The 18,028-nt window shown below is 42.8% G+C and overlaps 1 protein-coding gene across 4 annotated transcripts in view; it reads left to right on the top strand.

Annotated features, from left to right (window-relative positions):
* Positions 1-13,112, top strand: part of syt3 (synaptotagmin III) — a 33,926-nt gene extending 20,814 nt beyond the window's left edge. For all 4 annotated transcript variants that reach the window (XM_062409056.1, XM_062409057.1, XM_062409058.1 and 1 more), the window contains exons 7-13: positions 924-1,050; positions 4,208-4,426; positions 5,449-5,569; positions 7,480-7,651; positions 8,351-8,480; positions 9,368-9,461; positions 9,907-13,112. In XM_062409056.1, the coding sequence (XP_062265040.1) occupies positions 924-1,050; positions 4,208-4,426; positions 5,449-5,569; positions 7,480-7,651; positions 8,351-8,480; positions 9,368-9,457 (859 nt within the window). In that variant the 3' untranslated portion in view covers positions 9,458-9,461; positions 9,907-13,112. The remainder of the gene's footprint in view (positions 1-923; positions 1,051-4,207; positions 4,427-5,448; positions 5,570-7,479; positions 7,652-8,350; positions 8,481-9,367; positions 9,462-9,906) is intronic.
* Positions 13,113-18,028: the final 4,916 nt, after the last annotated feature.

The following is an 18,028-nucleotide window of genomic DNA, read 5'->3' on the forward strand; positions in this document are numbered from 1 at the left end:
TCAAGCGGCACCAGATTCACACACTCATAGATATCAGTCCTATAAATATGCCTAACTTTTAATTCATCATGATCCATTTATTATTTTTTTAATATAAAAACAAACATTAAGGTAATGAAAATAATTCTGGTTGGTCACCTGATACAGATCTGAGCCATAATTGAATGGGTTCTTCCCTCACCGACACTTCATCCTTCCACCAGCTTTCATGGTAGTTTGTCGACTAACAAACAAACGCAGATGGCATATAACCTCCTTTGGGAAGGTACATGACACTGATAATAAAAGGTAACTGGTAACCCACTTAAATTTTACCCCTTTAATGACGTTCAGTCCTTTAACTGCGTCTTCCACTTTCAGTCGAGCTGTAAGTAGCAATAATGTCCCAATGACCCAATGAATCCTCCGTTTGTGAATCCCCTTCAAGGCTGAAAATCAACCCACCATAATCAAATATTGATACCATTGATAATTAAATATTGGAAAATAATTAACTGATGAACTTTCTTTAGATCGACTAATTAACCAGTCTGCATTCTTACACGTTACCAGCCGTTTGCATGAGGTTCAGAGGGACGATAGAATAACAGGTATTACTAAGGATTACTAATGAGCTCAGTTTCACCCAGACACTGTCTCACTGTCTGTACATCTATGCTTACATTTACATAGTGCAGGCATACAGCTGCAGGAATGACGCACACAAACACACAATTACTATTTTTGCTACTTCTTGATTCAGAGACACAGCACCACCCACGCTTTTTTGTGTGCGTAAAGCCCTGCTCAGGTGTTTGTGAGTGTGGGTTGATCCTGTCTGGTTTGCATTTGTGTATTTTTGTTATTTTGTGCACCCCCCTGCCTTTTGTATATGAGCATGTGAGAGTCTGATAGAGTCTTCAATTTGTGTTTTTGCGTCTCAGCACGGAGCAGTTGGTGGTGAAGATCCTCAAAGCTCTGGACCTGCCAGCGAAGGACGCCAACGGCTTCTCCGACCCGTACGTCAAGATCTACCTACTGCCAGACAGGAAGAAGAAATTCCAGACCAAGGTGCCTCCCACTCCCAAAACACTCACCTGTATCCTGGCTGCTAAACAGAAAAAAAAGAGCCACACCTCAACATTCACATACTTTAACCGTGGTCAGCTGTGACTTGCTGTTCTCCTGTGGCACTGACGACCCAGCCTCCTCCTGGGGAATCATTACAGTTGCACCGGGGTAATCTAATATAATCTGGGGTATAATTTATTCAAGACAATGTGCTTCAGACCATAACAGGGCACTGATACTCAGCTCCACTGTGTTATTCTGGTGGTTGAGGACAGCTGAGTCAATATTTGAGTACTTTCTGGGATGCTCTGTACCAGGAAATGTACCCTTAGCCCTCGAAAAAAAAAGAAAATCTCTCTCAAAATTTATTTTCTGCAGAGGCTCAAGGCACATGAGCCCAGTGGCTTCTCAAATATGAGTTGTAGTGCTCTGTTGTATATCCGTAAATAACATAGGGTGTATGTACAGCCTTGGAATAAGCCAGGGAGAAATCCTGAGGCTGAAAAGTGTCAGAATTGAACTGTAAAGTGTCTTTCACTGTTGATGAAGCTGCACCAGTTTGAAATCCCTCCCTTTGGTTTTTATTTCCTCCTTTGTGCGTCTGTCTTCTGTAAATCACAAAAGCCATTGAAAAGCATGAATGCCTCGCTCATTTGCATGACACCACTCTTTTTATTTCGTATTTAGACGATTGTCTGACTTCAATCACGTCCTCATTAGCAGGGAATTCTTTCACCATTCATGCTTTTGTCCATCAAAAGCGACAGAGACATCACCTACAAGTAGACGCCGGGGCTTTGTGTTCCCGGTTTCTAAAGGCGCCGCGTCTCCGTCAGCTGCTGTTTAATCCAAAGCTAACAAGTAATCATCAAGTGCTAATAAGCCAGAGTGACAGACCCACTTATGCAGCAACAAAAGTTGGAATTTTGAATATCAAGTGTGTCACGCTGTAATTATCGGCAGCTTTATTGCATGACGGCGTTTGCACCAAATGATTTCATGGCACCTTAATCCCACCAGTTAATCAGCAAACACTAAACAAAATTGTGCGGCAGACTGAATGAGATTGAAGACAAATTTGCAAATGCTGTCCGCGACGTGCGTAAATATGATGAGTAGGAAATTATAGCAGCTTTCTTTCCATCAGGCTTATACCCTGATTTAAAATGATCCGTTTCATTTGACTTGTTATGGAGGCGACAGACGGAGAAGTCAGAAAAAAGGCACCACCGAGTCTCAACAGTAAGCACAGTAAACACAGTTACCCATTGGAAACATTGAGAAGAAAGAACGGCCACCCCTTGAACACGTCTAGGAAGGAAATATTGAGTTTTAAATTTCGTTTCAGGTCTTTATTTCGTTCAAGCATGTTTGATTTGATATTTCGTCCCACACGGAAAGGGGAAATTTACTTTTCTCCCTGCGGCTGAGGAACAAGGTCACCCCGTGCACTGAAGGTTAATTAGGTTGCCCGAGGACATTTCAGTCGGCACGGCCGCGCTATTAATCAAGCCCTTCGGAAATGTTCTGCATCTTAATATGTTTTGTTACTAAAGGGAGGCTGCTCAGTCAATTTGAAATACCCAGTCATGACATTTACATGTGATAATATATCTCCTGCTGCTTTCAGCACAATGTGATTCATCCTGCGGGCAGTTAATCAAGTTTTTATTTTCCCATCGAGTGTGTGTTAAGGCTTTGTGATATGTGAGGAAGTGAGGCCTTTCTTTGTCTCCTATTTTTTCTGGGTGGAACTGAAAAAGAGTTGGGTGGTTAACAGGAGCAGGAAACAGGAACAAATAAAAACATCACTTGCAGTGATACATATTCAGCAAGAGAAACATAACAGCAGAGGGAAGAGCATTTTGACCAACGACAGCTCTATTCTGTTCTTCTCAGGTAAAGAGGTGTTTTCACAAATGAGACACTTTGCATTGAAAGCCACAGACTAAAACTCCGGCAGCTCGTTTGACAGCGGTTACTGTGTCGGTGAAGACACATCCAGGAATCCTCTGCAACTCACAGATTCTACTTCTATAAAAGCATCCTGTTTATGTTATGTTCAAGAAACGCAGACGAGAAATCGACTCAACTGCTCAGCAGATTAGCAAAATATCAACATCTTTGAGGATCATAGATTCCGTCTTCCAAACAGCATCACTCACATTTGTCATTGCAAAATATCCTGAATCTAAAAAACAACAGTTTCATAAAAAAACAAATAGGCGCTCAGCCATAAAATAAGAGTGGTAACTAATTTGTAATTATATAAAGAGTTAACACAAAAATATGAATATCATATGTAAGTAGAAGGAAATTAGAAACTGGTTTACACTATAGATACTGGTGTACAGTATAGATACTGGTGTATCCAAAGCAATGAATGAAAGGAACGACTACAATTGAGGAAAAGTAGATGATAAAAGAATGAAAATAAACAAATAAACAAAAAAAAATACTAATGATTGAAAAAGTGAGAGTATTTAATTTAATTTTGTTCTTTTGTAATTTGTTTCATTAAGGACATATTAATTACAAAGTGCATTAAAAAGGCAAGAAAGGCGTTTTTTGATGATTTTGATATTGCGATGAAGTTATATTTACAAAAACCACAAAGTGTTTTTATAATGAGAACGTATTATCAATAATACAGCAGACATTATTTTTATTGCAGGTGCACAAAGTCTGCAAGGAGGGGTTTATCTTTGTAGCTGTAGCTATGAACTGGTAATGTGTAAAGTGATGATAAAACAGAGTACCCTGAGCCAGCTTTAATGTTCTTTCATATTATCTGATCATAAACAAGGGTCCACACATGCTAAAGATAAAGTTAAGTGGATCTTCATTAATTCAACAAATGAAATATACATTTTCTTTTAGTTTCACCAGTTTTTGAAACATATGTAATTTCAGCTCATGTAATAGGCATTACCGTTTATTGACAGAACTTCAGAGTCAAAAGAAAGGGCTGAAACTGTTGCATGAGGTGGGTGAGCATTAAAGTGAAAGTATGTTATTCACTTGCCCTTTCACTCTCAAAAATATTGCAGGTTGTTGCACCATGAGTCCCTTTCCCAATGCCCCCATACCCACACAGCATTACCCTGTTATGTCGGGTGTTATTATTAATTGTCACTGTGTGTGTGTCTCCTCTCAGGTTCACAGAAAGACCTTAAACCCAGTGTTCAACGAGACGTTTCAGTTCGGCGTGCCGCTGAGTGAGCTACATTCCAGGAAGCTGCATTTCTCTGTGTACGACTTCGACCGCTTCTCCAGACACGACCTGATCGGCCAGGTGGTGGTGGACAACCTGCTGGACTTCAGCGAGGGCAGCGGGGACAAACCCGTCTGGAGGGACATCGTGGAGGGCACCGCGGTAAGGAGGAGATTCCCGCTCTAGATTTGACCAGATCAACAAAAATGAATGAATGCTCAGATTGTTGAAGTCCGACCACAAGATTAAACTGTCCTCTCTTTTTTAAACGGCAAAACTTAAAATTATTTTCTGAGGATTTTATGAAATATAGGCATTATTGTTTGTTGTGTTCAGATGGTGGATGTGCAAATTGGATGCTTGTGATTTGTGCAGACTGGGAATTGCCTGCAGTGGCCTATTGATTCATTCAGCCTGCTTAGGTGAAAAACCAGCTCCCACAGATTACTGGAAAGGCACTGCTGAATACATTCAAACTTTGTATCAAGCAGTGTCCAAGCAGATTTTATATGAACTATTCATTGAAGGCTATAAGCAAATTGAATAGAGGAAAGTCTTCAAATGTTTTGGCAGTGGCGTTTCATTTATTAAATAAGTTTAAAACACTGGCGTCTCAGTGTATTTCAGTGTTGGGACATATTGATTAGTGAGGCCCAGAGCCACCGAGGAGTCATCACGCCGCAGTGTGACCCGAATATCACCGGTGTCATTACCGTGGTGGCACTGAGACCACAGGCGGGGGGTGGGGGGGATCAGTAGATGGGAGTGGAGGGAGGGATATAAAAAGCCTGGAGAATCGTCACCTCTACTTAACACTTTCCTCCACTCGGGGCCATTGACAGATGGGCATATGATTCATTTACAGTGACGGCAGCCCGCCCCCCAATGAAACACCCCCCCTGCCTAAACACTCTGCCTGTCCACATTAGGACGCCTGCTGTCACTCAGCGTCAGTCAAAGACGCACAGTAGCTCTTTTCAAGCAACACACATTCATTGAACACCACGGGATCTCTGCCCGTTAGCGTTTTTTAGCGTCTGTTTCTGATACTAAGTGTGTGTGTGATCGCAGTGTCCCTGCTCCATTTCTGATCCCTAACTGTGTGTGTGTGTTTTTGCGTGTGTGCGTGTGTGTGTGGCTGTGTGTGTGTCTGTGTCTGTGTGTGTGTGCGTGGTGACCCACAGGAGAAGGCTGATCTCGGGGAGCTTAATTTCTCGCTGTGTTACCTCCCCACTGCGGGCAGGCTCACTGCTACAATCATCAAGGCCACCAACCTCAAAGCCATGGACCTGACCGGCTTCTCAGGTAACGGATTAACACGCTCGTACACATCCTGCTGCTGCCAGACCTTCAGCAAGTCATGACCAGACAGTCACTTGAGGGTCAAATATGACAGGAAAGAGCTTCAATGCTAATATCATATTCTGATTTAGAACATCTGGCATGAAGCTCTTCAGATATATTTTTAAACATTTGTTATTATGGTGCCAGTTCCCTGGAATAAAGAAATAACAAATATAAAAAATTTACCTTTCAATAACAAATAAATAACCTTTTTTCCCCACCGATTGCAGTCTCAACTAGAGTGACACTCCTCCGCCAGTAGAGCACACAACTCCGCCATGGCCCTGTCCCCGAATGAAACCAAATTAAAAAGGGATAGTTCACCCAAAGTTGAAAATTCGCTCATTATCTACTCACCACTATGCTGACGGAAGGGTGGGTGAAGGGTTTGAGTCCACTTCAAATTTGACTTTGGAGCAGTATGGACATCTTATGTTAATTTTGTTTACGTTTAAATAATCTGTACAAAAGTATTTTGATAATAATTAATAATGAGTGAATTCCCCCTCATTCCCTTTAAATTCACTGGATCTGATTAAAAGAAAGTAAAAAAAAATATTCCTTAATCTGTCCACTGATCCGCATCTGCACCAAAATGTCGTGCCACACCCCTCCCCAAAATTTGTCATGGAAATCGTTTGCGTAGCTTCTGCATAATCCTGCTAACAAACAAACAAACGCAGATGAAAACATATCTTCCTAGGCGGAGGTAATAAACCTGAATGCAAAGCAGATACAAGAAACCCAACCAGTTGCTTTTGGCTTCAGGAATACATCCTCTCTTTTGTTGGAAGACTCATTTATATGTATTCTCATTATCATAACTGTTTCCTCCTTATACGAGTGAAATCAACAAGTTTACAGACAAAACGAAAAACTGAGAGCGATTCTTCAACGCCTAATAAATCGACAACTGAAGTAGAAGAAGACGAAGCATGATAAACAGAAGAAATTTTTTTTTAAATTACTTTAAATCTTTGCTAAATAACTCCTGGAATGAACTGAGCAACAGAAGATTGATCATTTTGTAAGAGAATCATGGGGTAGATTTTTCCCTCAAGAAATAGAAGTGTGAGTTTATACATTATGAATAAATTACTTAAAGCTGTAAACTTCATTTGTTGCAAAAATGACATCCAGTAAAAATGTGCTACCATATTTTGTTGCAAGCGCAAGTAGGTGGAGCAGCAATTACTGCACGTCTGCAGAAATAGAGGGAGAAACATCGATAGCTTTCCCCCTTGAGACAAACACGACTGCTAATGCTAATATCGAATTAACAATGTTGTTATATACAGGTTTTGGTCTTTAGTTACCTCTCAGCTAAAGACTTGATGATTGCAGCGGCAATGAATTCTCAGATGAAATTAGATCTCAAATGATAATGACCACACACTATTATTGCCCCAGTGATCCCAGGATAATTGCCGCTGCTGAAAAATGCAGGATTGAAATTTGTTGTCTATTGTGTGTGTGTGTGTGTGTGTGTGTGTGTGTGTGTGTGTGTGTGTGTGTGTGTGTTGTCACTGAGCTGCACATGTTGAACGTATAACTAAAGTGATTCAACCTGCACTGCCTTTCTCCCTTTGTGCTCTTAATCCAGCTTTGCCAAGGTGACTTGATTTTCATGCCTTTTATGTTCCCGTCACAGAAACCTGTGAGCATGATCGTGAACAGTGTTTGCAGGAGCCCCCCCACCACCACCACCTTATCTTATGCTCTGTCTCCCTCTCTTTTTCCCTCTCTTTCTTCTTCGTCGTCTCATATCCTATATCCCCTGTTCCATATTTTGTTGCACACCACTCCCTTTTCTCTTCCATCTCTCTCTCTCTCTCTCTCTTTCTCTTTCTCTCTATGTGCTTCTCCCTCAGACCCGTACGTGAAGGCCTCTCTGATCTGCGACGGGCGAAGGCTAAAAAAGCGGAAGACCTCCATTAAGAAAAACACGCTGAACCCCACGTACAACGAGGCGCTGGTGTTTGACATTCCCAATGAAAACATAGAAAGTGTTTCCATCTTCATTGCGGTGATGGACTACGACTGGTGAGTGTGATCATATTGCTGCATGCTCCGGGGACTGATCGTTACTGTGCGAGGGGGCTGTTTATTGAATGTGTGTTTGCACATGCGGCGTGATGTTTGCAATTGCATCATGCTCGTCAAATGTCGGTGGTGTCGCGGCCGTGTTGAACACTGCGAGGGGGCCCCCTCATGAGTCAGCCTCCTGGTGGATCTTCCCTGTTTTACAAAGACGGGCGCCTCATGAATAAGCATGGCTTATGCTAATGGCGTAAGAAGGAGATGTGTAACCCTGCCAGCGTTTGTCTGCCGCTCGCAGCAACACTTGGCTGGCTGATGCATTTGTGTATAGATGCACCACCTCCCTATTATAGTCTGCCCTCCATTTGGCATCTCCATAGGTGTGTGCTTTTGTTATGTTTGTGAGTGTGCCGGCTCCCCCTGCTGACATCAAGCTTTTACACAGCGCTGTGTGTATTTGTGAGCTGCTCTTCAAAATCCTTCCTCAGCCGCTGTACTCTTTCCCTAATACTCAAGGTTGATAAATGAGACTCTCTATGCCTGTTTCTTACCAGCCCTGTCTTCCTCTCTCTCTCTCTCTGCTTTTTTATTTCCTCCCTCTCCCTCTCCAACCCCTTCCCTCTTGTACTCTCTGCTCTGGACACTCTTTTTCTCTGTCTCTCTTGTCCATGCATCCACCCCTCATCCCTTGCTGCGTGTCAGTATTGGTCATAACGAGGTTATAGGGATGTGTCGTGTAGGCAGCGAAGCTGAAGGCCCAGGAAGAGAGCACTGGACGGCCATGCTGGCCAATCCACGCAAACCCATAGAGCACTGGCATCAGCTTGTGGAGGTAATCAGCATAGCATTGTGTGTGTGTGCGTGCACGGCTCATGTGTCATAAGTATGATCCCATACCACATATGTTATGAGGAGCTTGGTGCTGGGCATATAATCAAAGAGATTTTATCATATGATTATCATTAGAAGTAGCAGCAGCAGTGATATTTGAAGAACAGCAGGAGTTGTAGGGAATGTAGTATTGAAATATTGGAACAATAACATTAGCAGTGATCGATGAATTATTCACATGTTCACTTTATATAAGCATTACCAAAATCGTAAAATGTTTCACTGTAAGTTAAGTTCTTGTGTTCATGTAAGGTAAAGGAAAATGACATTATATTAAAGGACCAGTGTGTACGATTAAGTGACATCTAGTGTTGAGGTTGCCAAATGCGACCAAGTGACTACGTTTCGCCTCACCCTATCCCACCTTAGATAGGAATATCTAAGGTGGCCTTCAGGTAATTGTAAAAAAGTGAAAAGTCTTTTGTAGAGTAAAAGTTAGTTTTTTTCCTAAATGGGCTACTGGAGAAAAATGGCGACAATGGGACAACCCAGTAGCTGAATGGTTTTTACCACATAGGCCCATATACTTTGAGAAGCAGGTCTTGGTTAGATTAACCATTTACTGCAGGCCATTCCCCTACTCTTTACTTTGCCAAGGAGGTTATGTTTTCATCTGTGTTTATTTGTCTGTTAGTTGTGTTCTCCGGGGGGGGGGGGGGGGGGGGGGTAATGCTAAATCTATTGAATCAATGAATATTATATTCCGTGTCTGATGAAAGATCCTACTTAGTCCTACACACTGGTCTTCTATATTTGATATCAGCCAAATAAATAAAAAGTGTTGTTTGTTTGGAATAGACATTTATGAAATTTCTTCTCTCCCTGCAGGAAAAAGCGATTGGTACATTTGTGTCGAAGAGCACTACAGAGTCCTCGCCTAAGCCTCACATCGTCGTGGACAGTCCTCACTCTGATTAAAACTGTGAGCCTCCCCCCACTTTGGTGCTTTACAGCATTGGTTTTACACATTTTCGGTCGACAGTGTATCACCACTCTCCAAACGCTCCAATAGTGACTTGATTTCTGCTATTAAAAAAAAAAGAGCAGTGTCTGAATTGGAATCTGGAAGTTTAGAATGCATTCACGTAGTGAGCAGCAGATGCTCTCCAGTCAGATTGACATAAGAGAAGTGGTGGAGCCTTTAAAAGCATGACCTGACTGTAAGTGTGCGATAAAGAGGGGGCTGTCAGATGTAGGAGCTCTGAGGCAGAAGCATCTGTATAATCTAGATATCATAGGTTACGTAATGCTTCGCCCCCTCCTCCCCCAAACTTACAGGGCTGCATACTGTTTATATATTCTCTGGGCCCCCTACTGTCTCTCTCTGGCTTAATCTGCCTCTTCTCCCTTATTCCCTCTTTCCTCAGGTCATTACCATCTCTCCAGCTCCAGACGTTTCTTTCTCTCCTCTCATCTGTGAATAATTCTCTCCATCAAAGAAAGAGAGACGTGGAGACACTGCTAGTGTCCGACTGCTAGTTGCTGTTTGCTCCTGCTAATGAATCCTCCACGTCCTGTGCCGACTTAACGGAGGCGGAACACACATCTACCACAATCTACACCTTGAGCGTCAGACTACACATTTACAAACACACACAGACCTTAAACGGAAAAAATTGGGGCTGATATCAGGTGTAAATTTGGGATCTAACAAACACATAACGTACACACACACACACACACACACACACACACAAATACACACAGAGTTTGTAGTATGTGCGTAGTTCATGTGTGCTTCACATTAGAGTAGTTTTCATCTAGGAGGAGCGTGATGTGACAAACTGGTCTCTCTTCAAAAAAAAAAAAGAAAAAAGAAAGCCATCATAGAATGGTCATTTTAACCAGGACCAAAGGTTCATGCCCTTGTACAGACTATAAAAGAAGAAAATCACTATGTCGATATTTTTCTTTGCAACATTGTTGTACAGTGTATATGCCGTAATGTACAGGAAAGCAGACATTTTCCTGCACAGTACGGACAAAGCATCCATGGAGGATTCTCACGGCCATTTTGGACGCCTTCTCCAGGCTCCGTACCGTCTGGGTTTGGACTTATCTCGCTTATTTTCCCCAGAGGAAAGAAGACGAAGCATCCAGTGGTCTTTATTGATGTCAGAGGAGCGAAAAATGAGAACTCATTGGTCTAAGCATGTTACACAACCTTGAAATGTGTCCCTCTTCGTCATGCGTTTTTCCCCGGCCCACGTGGTGCTCATCAGCATCAACTTTTATTCTTCTGAATGATTTTGCTCCGTCTTTTGTGTCATAGAAAATAAAGGAAAGGGGTTTCTTCATGTCATTTTTGAATCATCCACTGAGGATGAGATGGTGTAGGTGAGTGAGAGACCTGGACTTATTTGATTCTGGCCAAAGTGGCTGACTTTTCCTCAAGTAGATCCACGCAGGTTGATCGCAGCCTGTGTTTAGCATCGGACCAGCATCTGTTTGGAGTGCACTCGCTGGAGGAATAATCCCACGGGAAAGGATTTCACCACTCTGTTTTATTTTTCTATCACCCCAGGACTTATCGAATTATTTTCTCAAAAAGTCATCGTCCAGCTTCAACCGAGAAATGGTAATCGTCGAGTCCACATTCCTCATCATCATCTGACAAGACTTTAGAAGGAGACACACGTCTGTGTTGCTTTTATTAGTGTGTGTTTCCGTGTTTGTGAGCGTGTTTGTTTTGTATTTTCTGTGTGTGTGCGTATGCCTGGGTGTGTCACTGTGACCTTGTGTGTGACACGTTCCTGTGTTCCCCGCCTCCCTCGTCCGTTTCTCTGTCGTCGCCTCCCCCACTTCCCAAACTCCCGGCATCCACAGACTGAAACGCTCGTCTCGGGGCCAAACGTGTCTCCTGTCCCGTGTCTTTACAAGGAGCCATTTTGTGTGTGTGTGTGTGTGTGTGTGTGTAAGTTTGGGAGAGAAAGCATGTGTGTGTGTGTGTATGTGTGTACTATATGTGCCTCATTGCACTAGGTGGGGGAACACTGTCTTTCATAGACATTAGTTTGTATTGTCTATGTCGTCTCAGCTGCCAATCATTCAACCCTCCTTTCCTCTCTTACCCTTTGCCTGATGTAAGTAACTGTGTTGACCGTGTACTTCTTTCAGTAATTTGTGTACTGTATGTGCGAGAAAAAAAACAAAAAACTGAAGGCACAGTTGGTTGAAAATTAAATTGTTGGGTGTGTTTTGATGAAAGAAGGAATGCAAAAAAATAAATAAAAAAGCCTCATTTGTTGCGGCCTACAGATCATGACCAATTTAGTTCCCCTTAAAGCAAGACATCAGGGAGGAGGTGTTGTGAGAAAATAGGCGACTGGAGCTTTTCTGCACTTCCTGTGTGAACCGAGACTTATAAAGCCATGTCTGTCACTGCTACTACGACTACTACTGTAACCTCAGCAAAACAACAGTATAACACCTCACTGCAGCTACTCGTATTGCTGTCGTTGCCCCTTCTCTCATCGTTTCCCCCGAAAACACACACCGTTTCTTTGTGTGTACGTGTGTTTGTGTGTGTGTGTGTTTGTTTCAGGGGGAGGGATCCTGTTTATTTCTCTTTACCTTTGGGTGGTGAGGGTGCAGCGAGACTTGTGGGGGCGTGCTTGATCAGGTATTCGGGAGGGGACACGTCCCGCATAATACCCAGCAAGTATTCAGGGTGGGTTTGTCAGCTGCGGGGTTATCGATCTGCTTGTATAAGTAGATATGGTATTGATCCATCGGTCTCGAGGCCCCATAATTCTCTCTCTTTCCCCAGTCTCTCTATGTCTCTGCCTTTGTCTACCCTATTTAGCCCTTGTGTTAGTGCCTGGTGATAAATTACAGAACTCATAGTGGAACCAGCACATTCCCCTATTCTCTCCCTCCCTCGGCCTGCCTCCCCCCCATCTCTTTTTCTGTCCTTCTGATTACTCTCTGATTACTCATTCTCTCCCCCAGCGATCCTTACCTTTCCTCCTCTCCCGCCACCTATTCCTTTCTCGCTCTGTTTTTCCTCCCACCGCCATCCCCTCTCCCCCGCTCCCTCCACATCCCTCCATCTTGCCCTCTTTCTTTCTCTCGTTCGTTTCTCCGTGTCTCTCCCCTCCCTCTCGATTCTCTTTTCTCTCGCTGTCTTCTCGTGTTAGTGCAGTTCCGAATGGTCATGGGGAAACATGTTTGCATGCTTATATTAACATGAATGATGTCAACTTGATGCAATGAAAAATTATATAAGTGATGCTTTAAGCAAAATCTGACAATGAACTTGATACTAATACTACTAATGATGACTAAATGGAGATCTAGCAATTGTTTATCTCTGTGGTCAAAAACAACAATGATGAAAAAACATTGTTTATGCTGTATTTATCTTTCTGGAATTGGTATTCTTTTTTGATCTTCAGTTGTTTTTTATATATGATTTATTCAAGAGGTTTACTTTTTTATTGGTTATTGCTGAGAATTTGAGTGAGGGGTTCAGTCGGGGGGGGGGGATTGTTTCAGTCAGGACAGCTGTATCAGGTCGCAGGATGTTGGTGAATGTGTCAGCAACAGTGTGACTGAAGCAATGATAATGGAAATAAAGGATATGTATAATCCAGCCTCGTGTTTCTCGCCTCTTTTTTCGTCTGCTCGCTTTAGGAGGTAGACAAGGTGGTGAGGCCTCTGTCACATGTGTCAGGTGGTGAGCTATATATAAAATCCAAAGCCGTGAGCGATTCAGATGCACATAGTCTATATGTGACTCAGGTATGGAAGGTTAGACACTCCTGGACAGAAATAGCATGAACTTGAAATTTCTTTTCCAAGCTCTGACTTTCTGCTGTGCATTAAGTTGTGTGTAATTATTCAGCCACTTTGTCATGAATTCTTTATTGTGGCCGCATTTTTGCCTAAATGCAAAATGGAGCACGGAGGCCTGCCCTGTGTGCTTTCCTCCCCCCCCCACATCTGTTTCATCCCCCTTTATTTTTAAACACTCTTATTATTATTATTTGTCATGTAGCTATTATCTCCTGTTTATGTGAGGAGGCCCAGTAGTAGCAATCCACACAGAGAGAGAGAGAGAGAGTGAGAAGAGGAAGACCAAGCTAAGATGTGCAGGGAAATGACAGAGGAGGAGGAGTGGGAGAGGATTAAACAAATGAAAGAGGATGAAGAGCGGGAGAATGCCAGTGAGGAGGTGGAGCAGGAGGAGGACACAAATGGGAAAACCTGGAAGAGGAGAGGAGATGGCTGCATGCAGGATGTGAGTGGAGACTGGAGGTGGAGGAGGATAGGCTCCGTATATAGACACACTCATCATGGGGCACCTGCAGCATACTGACAGTGTTAACAGTTCAAGAAGAGGGAAACACACACATACACACAAACAGTGATCACATGCACACACACACTCACACACACGTGACAGCGCACCAGTTAGCACAGCTTTAATGCTGTGGACTGTTGAGAAAAAAAGTGAGAGGAGGGAGGGGGGGGGGGGCTGTTGTCTCCATGGCAACGTTCCCACCGTGCAAAAAAAAAAATTCATTTAGTCGGAAAGACATTTCACTCAGTTCAGTGAGCTGAAAGAGGCAAAGAGGGAGGGAGGGGGAGCAAGTTAGAGACCAGGGGAGGTGTGTGTGTGTGTGTGTGTGTGTGTGTGTGTGCGTGTGCGTGTGTGTGTGTGCGTGTGCGTGTGTCTGTGTGCTATATAGAGCTGTTTGGATCACACTGGAGGGATTTATCTCAAGTGGGCTGACAGAGGCATTAGCTCTTATTGCTAATATACCTGATTATTATATAGCACATATTGATAATGAACTCCCTGGCATCATTAAAGATGGATGCAGTAGGTTTGGGTGATACTCGTGCTATTACGTTTGCATGTATCTTTATGTTCAAATGTATTTAAGAGCATGAGATTGCACGCCATAAACCTTCCGTGACTCTAACGCCAAAGTTTTGTTTGCAACGGGACCCTGACCTCTTCATAAAACTCCTTATTATGCCACGCACACAGTTTTTAACATTTTATTCCATCACTATAAATAATACTCAAAACCTTTCAAAATAATGAATTCAATGAATGCATGCGAGTGGAAACCTCAGCCAGTATTAAAGTAGCTTGCCTCTGCAGGGGAACAGTGTATTAATACAGGAGCGGGGCCCCGGGATCTGACCTTCACTATAAATTGCTTTCAAGGCAGAACTTAACGATGCTCACCTTACAAACACAAACTTTTGTGAAACATCCTTTGACATCACGTCTCACCACGGATTCGAATAAGGAACGCTAAAGAGCAATTCATGACTGTAGGATTTTTCATCAAAGGAATTAAATATTTTATGCTATTTAAGAAACGGAAGCCAAAAAAAATCCATATTTAAGCTCTGTTCATTAATCACTACCTGAATTGCACCGCACCAGTGCCAGACTCGATAGAAAGAGCCCCAGAGGCAGGCAGGGCAGGGTTACTATCCCTGCATCCCAAATGCTCTGGGTAGTTCTGGTAACCCATTTGTGTGGATGTCAATGTATCAGCATGCTGGCTGTGATTACCTGTTGTGAGCGGACCATCTGGCCCTCAGCATCCCAGCTGGGTACCACGGTCAGGAGAATGATTGTCTTCAGCGCACCACCTGGACCTTGCAGACATGCAGCACTGGCAATATTCCTCATTCATATTCTATTATGTCGTTTTCTGACCAAACAAAACAGAAATTTCCCAGTTTTTCCAGAGGTACACCCGAAATGCAGGCTTTCTGTAATTGCTTGGCAACTGCCAGCACTGTGTGTGTTGAAGTTCAAAGCAGCGAGTCACACAGTATATTCCTCTGAGCAGCATAAAGCATCAGAGTTGCAAAGTGAAGGGTTGCCTACGCAGGCACATTCACACACATTAACACGCACACACACACACACGCTGAGAAACATTCATGAGCCATTCTGTCGGTTTAATTTGGCCATGTTGCTCAGTCAGAATAAAAAGCTCTTTTGGGGCGAGGGGGGGAGGCTACTTCCATGCAGGAAGTAGCCTTGAGCACAAACCCTCCTCAGGTGAACTCTTCTCAGGTCACCTGTCCATGCTCCTTGACGCCTAAATGGAAAAGCTGCTCTAGCCCACAGCTTGTTGGCCTTCACAGGATTTGGGTGGAATTGACATGTAGCATTGTTTCTGTGGGAGGCTTTGAGTTTGATGAGCTCCGAAGCCCTTTGCTTTGCTGAGCAGATGAGCTGGCATTGCCACAGGGGAGATGATGCTATTGTTGGACCCACAGAAACTGTGCTACCAATGTGTTACAACCACAGGTCAAAGGCCCTGGTGTATTCCACTGATTTGACAGCGGGTTCACATGCTGTGAGCTGGTGCAGTAACTATCCACCTGTTTTCTGCACTGTAGCTATAAGGGAGGTTTAGTGCCGTACAGGAAATATGGTTTGGGGTAGAAGAGCTGCAAACCATGAGGAGGCTTCAGTGTTTCTATCAAATCACAACACTTTTTATTCATTTAAAAACAATTTAAAGAAGAATCAGATGAGATACCACCAAAGGATCAGGCTGTTGTTGGTTTTTGTCCCTTGAGATTTTCCTTTATGTAACTTAACTTAGTCTAAACATAACACATACATTCTCAAGATAGATCCATCTCAAGGCTTTCCGGCTCATGGGAGTACAAGGCCCTATGAGTAACCATGTGTAACAGCAAGAACCAGCATCTACTGTATTTACTGTAGATATTTGCTGACATCTCCTGGAGATCTGGCTCAACAGCATTTTGAAACCTCCAGTGGTTTTGCTGAGAACGCTGTTTTAAACAGCTGTGGCTGAGGGGTAGAGTGGTCGTCCTCCAACCTGAAGGTCGGCGGTTCGATCCCCAGTCTGAACAATCTGCATGCCGAAGTGTCCTTGGGCAAGATGCTGAACCCTGAATGGCCCCCATAGAATAACAAAGTGCTGGGATAGATGCACTGTATGAATGTGTGTATGATTGGGTGAATGTGAAACTGTAGTGTAAAGCGCTTTGAGAGGTCATCAAGACTAGAAAAGCGCTATATAAATACAAATCCATTTACCAAATCCATTTACAAGAAGGAGGAAAACACACTCAACAGTATGACCTGTTATCCATAAAACAATGCACATTTTATTTCACCAGTGAATGTCTCTCACAGGACTTAAGGTTAGGTTTGCTGTCAGCAAATCTCAAGCCGACATCCGTAGTTTTCTACATGTTTTGTCCAGAATATTTTAGTTCTTTGAATGGTGCATATTTCTCACATCACCCTGCTTTCTATGCAAGAAACATACTCAAGGTCAATCTTGAGCAGGGGCTGGGTATCCAGCAGGTCCTGTAGCAGCATCTATTCTGCTGCTCTTCACGTAATGCCAGCAACATGTCAGGTTTCCCTCTCCCTTTCAGGTCGAGCATCACACCAGCAGCAGTTAGATTTGTATATAACCTCACATCTGTACATGATCTTCACTGGGTCAGCAGAGCCAAACTGAATGGAATATCATGCCTCTGTCATTGCAATAATTTAAAAGTCAATGGTTAATGCAATGCAATCTTTTCACAGTCATTTAGGATTTGAAATGTCTTGCACAGATTTCCAGTTTTACCCTTGTCGAAAGTCATCTGTTGGCCCTCTGCCCTGTCTGCCTCAGAATGGCCATTAGATGGATTTGACGCAGATACGATAACAGATGACCTTTGCAATGAGTAATGCCACCGGAGGAGCACTTACAAAGAGTGAGGTTTCAAGGTTTAATCCAAGATAATACTGTATGAGTGATGACCTGGCGCTTCCCAGCTTCATTCAATGTCAGCATCTGATGTCAGGAAAATGCAAATAGACTTGAAATCAATTCAACTTCACTGGATGCAGTTGAATAAATAGCCCCCTCAAATACAGAAGGGCTGCACATTACAGTTTAACTGAGTTAATTTTCTTACCAAATTATATTCAAAGAGATTGTAGATATGGTCTCTTGAAAAAGCATTGCAAATTTCAATTTAAAACATGCTTGGCTGCTCATTGTGTCTTTGGAGGTCTTTGTAAAAAGTCAATGACAAAGAGCCTATTCAAGAAAGTGGAACACATCACAACACTTCTCATACCTCTATGCATTTTCTCTCTGTTAATAAAAGACATTAACAACAAAACTCTACTGTTGGATGGTTGTGGGCCTTAACAAAATGTCCTATTTTGTGAACCTACCAGATGTCAGTTCTTCGGATACAGTTGTGTTTACTGCCCAGAGGCAAAAAGCCAAACATAAGTGCTGACTTTTATGCACCAAATATCACCAACAGCCTCCAAGCAGATTTCAAAGCTATTCTTTAGGCCACTGCCATATTTTTACATCTGTAACCATTATTCATATATACTGCACTGTCTCTGAGCAGCATATTTTATTTATATACCTGTGTATACCTGTTTTATTTTCTTATGTTTAGAAAAAAAGGTTTTCCTTTACATTTTGCAAATCTCAATGTAATAAATTATAT

The sequence above is a fragment of the Platichthys flesus genome, chromosome 16 (assembly GCF_949316205.1).
Source record: "Platichthys flesus chromosome 16, fPlaFle2.1, whole genome shotgun sequence".
NCBI classification, from domain to species: domain Eukaryota; kingdom Metazoa; phylum Chordata; class Actinopteri; order Pleuronectiformes; family Pleuronectidae; genus Platichthys; species Platichthys flesus.